This window comes from Ziziphus jujuba, chromosome 12 (assembly GCF_031755915.1).
Source record: "Ziziphus jujuba cultivar Dongzao chromosome 12, ASM3175591v1".
Taxonomy (NCBI): domain Eukaryota; kingdom Viridiplantae; phylum Streptophyta; class Magnoliopsida; order Rosales; family Rhamnaceae; genus Ziziphus; species Ziziphus jujuba.
Window position 1 is genome coordinate 21,671,262 of NC_083390.1, and position 5,610 is coordinate 21,676,871.

General features: G+C 30.9%; 1 protein-coding gene across 3 annotated transcripts; it reads right to left on the reverse strand.

Moving 5' to 3' along the window:
- Positions 1–213: 213 nt before the first annotated feature.
- LOC107413321 (lipid phosphate phosphatase 2) lies at positions 214–4,198 on the reverse strand. Of its 3 annotated transcripts, none has more exons than XM_048463188.2 (9): positions 4,055–4,198; positions 3,539–3,635; positions 2,561–2,785; positions 2,346–2,433; positions 2,092–2,201; positions 1,566–1,656; positions 920–1,108; positions 745–804; positions 214–655 (listed from the first exon to the last, which is right to left on the reverse strand). In XM_048463188.2, the coding sequence occupies exons 2-9, from the start codon at positions 3,602–3,604 to the stop codon at positions 456–458; spliced, it is 1,029 nt and encodes a 342-aa protein (XP_048319145.2). In that variant the 5' UTR covers positions 3,605–3,635; positions 4,055–4,198; the 3' UTR covers positions 214–455. The 3 variants fall into 3 exon arrangements, with proteins under 3 accessions (XP_048319145.2, XP_048319144.2, XP_048319143.2); XM_048463187.2 differs by lacking the exon at positions 4,055–4,198 and adding an exon at positions 3,736–3,983; XM_048463186.2 differs by lacking the exon at positions 4,055–4,198 and having other exon boundaries at positions 3,539–3,702.
- Between the last annotated feature and the right edge of the window lie 1,412 nt (positions 4,199–5,610).

Genomic DNA, 5,610 nt, shown 5'->3' on the forward strand with positions numbered 1-5,610 from the left:
TTTCCTTGCCTTCCAAAATTCTGAGAAAATTCGGAGACATATCTTTAACTTAAAAAGTGACAACCCCTTTATAGGGTTTCCACGGAACCACATTAATTTCTCACAGTGGTTGATTTCTTTTTTTTTGGTCGTATTGAATGAAACGATTTATATGATTTTAAAGGACTACTATTCAAATTAAATATGTTAAAATAACAAGATACTATTATGAACTTGCATTCAAAATTAATTATCATTTATCAAACAGCGGTACTACATTAATTGATTTAAGCAGTGGAAAAAGCCTAAAACTAGTTAATAGAATTGCTTTCGGCAAGTATATATACAACACAAGCCATTCACTTTCTACCAAAAGAACAAAAAAAAAAAAAAAAAAAAAAGAAGAAGACCACAAGCCATTCACAAAAACATGCACCAAAACAGGAAAGATGTAGGTATTACAAAGCATGATTGTTTCACCTTCTTCCCGTTTCCATTTCATCCAATGTTGCACCTGTAGTTTGCTGTACAGAAAATGGTAAAGCATCTACTTCACCATTAACACATCTTGATTGTGGATCCATACTCTGCAACCTCATTGTCTGCACATTGCCTGCTGCATTTGTATTCGAATTCGTCTCCTGCATTGCTTCGAAATATGCATAGGGACGCCATCCTGAATTTAAGAAGAACAAAGAAAGCTGAGAAAATTAAGTCCATCTCTATAACTAGGAGTACAGAAATTCTTGAATGATATAATGTTACCGTCATTGCTATAAGGTGGTGGGAAGAACTGGCTATAGCAGAAACTCGAGATTACAAGCCCTGCAAATTTATATTAGAGATATGTTATTTGGCATTAAAGATTTGGTAACAGATTAGAAGGTTATAATAATATAATTTTTGTTTAATTCTCTCTGAAAATTGAGAGGCATCAAACCTAAAATCGCTCCAGCGAACACATCTTGCCAATGGTGCCAGTAATCATCGACTCTAGAGACGCCAACGAGAGAGGCAACAAGTAGAGGTAAGAATACAAGGCATAACTTTGCCACATGCCCTTTCCGATCAAATGCTTGAATTTTTCCAGACAAGTACAAGGAGAGAAAGCCCAAACCTGCAAACGACCCTGAAGAGACACATCCCACAAACTCTATTAGATGGATGGATTTTCTACAACACAAACGCTAGAATTTGTATAAATCTTTCTGTGTTTGTGATTTCATCCTCAGTTCCATGAAATATTTCTATGAAAAAAAATAGACCAGCATGATTCTCATGCTGAACGAGGTAATTAGTTTAGACTGGTTGATAAAAATAGAACAATTTATACTGATTGATTTGGTCAAGAGTTCTTAGAAAAGAATAACTGAATTAAACGAAATCAAAGTTATCATAGTTACTTCAGTTTAGATTTTGAAACAAACAAAACTACATTCAAATGCTTTTAATTAGGGTATCATTTATTTCTGGTTACCAACCTTTTTATTTTTATTTTTTAAATGAGGAGTTTGGGATCCATAAGTTAAACTTGTCCACAATGATTCAGTAAAACAGTGTAGGAAATAGCCATAAAGATTACTCACATGAAGTATGACCGCTTGGAAAGCTCTTATGGCCTTCCTTTATATCACTAGCTTTACCATGACATATTACATTTCCCAACTTATCATATTTCTGCAAAAGAATGGAGTACTTCAAAATCAGAATCTTGCCGCACTAAACAAAATCAGAATATTGCCACACTAAATAAAATGACAGACTTTGATGTTTTATTCTAGTAAAGTGTATAAAAAGGTTAGCAGCCCAGCAACAAACAAACTTTAGCAAGAGTTTTTGACATAAATAATCAGTGGTGAGTCAGACCACAACTTTTTCTTTACTATGAATCATTTATAAATGAAAATTCCTCTAGCGATCAAAATCAATCTTGGTAAGACAGTCAAGAAATTAACTTCAAACTGTACTAAAACTTGGATAAGTGTTCTTTTGCTTTATTATTTCCTACCAAATTGTCAAATGTTATTTCAAGCTACAAAACTTAATTTAGCAAAAATAAAAATAAAAGAAAAGAAAAGAAAAATTCAAGACTGTAGGATGATGGGAACATACATCAATTCCATCAGGAAAACACCGCCAAAAGAAGTCTGGTCGAGGCCGACCAACTGCATCTTTTATTGCATCGGTAAGAACTGCAGTTATCAGAACAGCAAATAACAGCCCTGCTCTTTCAAAAAAAGGTGAAAAATCAAATGTCTTCCAGATTTTAGTAAAAATTGTTCAGCACAAAAGCATAAACTAATGCAAAAGAAATCCAGTTAAGCTTTTCTATATAATATTGTCAAATAACAGCAAGATATGATCACCTAGAATGCTGTGGTGCAGATCAAACACATCTCTTTTTCGAATATAAACTAGAATGAAGATGAAAATAGGCAACAGAACTGCATACATCTGGCCAACAAGGGAAACATCAAGCCCCATCAAATATACTGATAACAAAGACCTTTTTTTTTTTTTTTTTTTTTTGGGGGGGGGGGGGGGGGGGGTTAGAAATTGGTAAACAGAAGAAAAAACTTACAGGAACAGCCCAAACAGGCACTGTGTTGTCTTTCATGGGATATCTGAGGTCTACCATCATTTCTTTTCCAACAAAACGGCGAAAAGGATGAATTGCAAGTAGAATTGCCTCTATTACCACAAGAAGCAGCAATATAAGCCAGTCATGCATGTGATTCTTCGCAAGTGCAGCTCCATGAGATCTTATAGTATGTGCTCCAAGATCAATTTCATTCGTTCCTCTTTGCTAGTAACATATACGAAAATATCAAATCAAGCCTCTGGCTAGTACTAGCAAAAATCACATATCCAACATATTGATTTCCACTAACATATGCCAAAACCACAAGCAATAACTGCTTGAAAACAGGGTTAATTGGGTTTAGTTCTAAGAAACTTTTTCATGAAAACAATTCTTTTCAGGGCACTAAATATATTTTCCAAATTGAATAACAGTTTCAGGCCCTTTTCATATTAAATAATGGAAGTTTCCATGGTTGAAACTTTCACAGAGCATTTTGCTCAAGATATCCATTTTGCAGTTTATTCTGCTCTCTTCCTATTCCTTATCTAAGGACTGAAATAGGAATCTCTTCAACATTTACAGCTACCAAATCATACTTCAGAAACTGTTTGCCTTTAATTAATCAAAACCCTCCCTCATCAACAATGTATTTGCCCTTCTTATATGGTGATTTTGTGGTCAAATTTATCCAAACGTCTCTGTATAGACCAAGGCACTTCATTGCTGCATAATATAGATTCAAAACCTAAACCAACACTCGTATAATAGAGCCAAACCTTTATAACTTGGACAGAAGAGGAACCCGAAAGTCCAACAAAACAAAAAATGAAAATGAAAATGAATTCACAAACTTAATCAGACAAAAATAAAATAAAATAAAACAAAAAATATAAATAGGCTAGTCATTGAGTGAGTAATAACGTGTAAGAGAGAAAATTACAAAAGCAGAAGAAGATTAAAGAGTAGATTACTAACCTGAAACAAATTACGGAAATTAAAATAAGAAAAAAGCGATCCCAGTCCCAGAGTCCTCCACGCCATAAATGAAGAAAACCCAAAATAAAATTGATAACTGGTTCCAGAAACACCCACAATTAAAATTAACATATGATGGATTACGAAACAGCAACACAATCTAAAAAGCAAAAGGAAAAATAAAGGAATATAGAAACCTTATCTCAAACAGGACAAAACTAAAGCAGTGAATTCAAAGCAACTTGTCCGTGTGTGACACATACACACCAAAAAAAAAAAAAAAAAGGTGAGGGTAGAACCAACTTGGTCTCTAATTACCTCACTAAGATTTTCAAAAAATTTCTCAAGAAAATATACAACTTTGAAGGAAAAAATTAGGGTGAGGAAGGAAAAAAACAAAAAAAGAAAAAAAAAAATGGGACCCCAATAACACTATAACAAAATCTTGTCCGTTACAATAATAATAATAATAATAATGTAATCCTCCTGTTTAAAAATAAACAAAAAGGGGAATACCAGTTCTTGAACAAGAAGTGGGAGAGAAAGGGGATATTGATTTTTGTTGTTGGCGCCAGACAGTTATGATTTTGGACGATACTGACTGTTAAGAAACTGTCATATATTTTATGTGATCGGGTGGTTGGAACGGGGTTACACCGTTACAGAAAGGAATATTATTTCAATGTCACTCGGTAATGCCGTTTTGGAGAATGTTCGCCGTCCGATATGTCGACTTTTACCAATCTCCATTTATTCTTGTTATTATTATTTTGACAAAATCAGTCTTCTTTTATTCAAAATAATATTTTTCCTGTACTGCCCTGCTCTGCTTCCTGGAAAAAAGGGCGTTTTAATTGGCTCGATAACATATACGACACCACCGATTCAAGAAATATGTTCTGTTTTAATTTGCGCGTTTAAATAGATTATATGCTCAATTGATGTTTGAATATATGTATACATACATTGATATAGTTAGGTGTCTATTGGCTTACCTAAGATGGTTGATATTGCCAAGTAGAATATTATGGTCTATGTATAATAATAATAATGATGCTAGATTAATCTAGATGTTCATTAATTTTATTTATCAATTGTGTGATAGATAATCTAATAATATTAGACTAATTAAATTTTTATTTTATTTTTCTAATTAATCGTTTGTTTATTTATATTATAATAATATATTAATTAATAAAATTTTGATATGTATCATTTAATAAATATATTTGATAGTGTTATTGTATTACTGTATATATAATCAATTTTCAAAATAACTTTATAAATATTACATTTTTTGTTGAATATTTTATCATTTATTTTTTTCTTTTTTGAGGCTCTATTTTCTTTCTATAATAATTGTTCAAACATTTATAATAAAAAAAATTAATATTGAGATAGACTTTTTAATACTGTGATAAAATTTTGTACTTTTATTATATTTTATGAAATGCTTAAATATTTTAACTAAATCTTTTTAATTCCAAAAACTAATAAATGCAAACTTCATGCAAAAAAAAAAAAAAATGGAAAACGTTTCTATTAGGAAAAAATAAAAACAATTATGAAGGTGATATGTGCACCGTGAACAATGACCCTTCTTCAAATTACGGAACAATGAAAGAGTGCATGGTCCACACGTTCTTTTCTTTGTCTTTCTTTCTTTGGATGGACTCCACTTTTTCAATGAAAAATGATAAAATAAGACTTTCTTTTTTTTGGCTAAAAAGGATAATGAAATAAGGTTGATTCCAATTTCATTGTCATTTAAGGAAAAATAATTTCAGAACCGGTCAAAGATTTGTAGTGATTTGTGCAATCTATTGTTATAAGAAAGGTATATATTTAAAACTCTTCTATTTTGCCAACAAAATCATTATTAATATTTTTTTAAAATTTTTTATATTTTATTAAAATAATATTTTTATATCAGTTTTTATAAATTAATCTGAACACATAAAAATTAAAAAAAATAAAAATTAATATTTTATAATTGAAAGATATAATTATGATTTTAGCTGATAAAATTAAAAAAATTTAATAATAATTTTTCAAAAATATAACTCAAAATA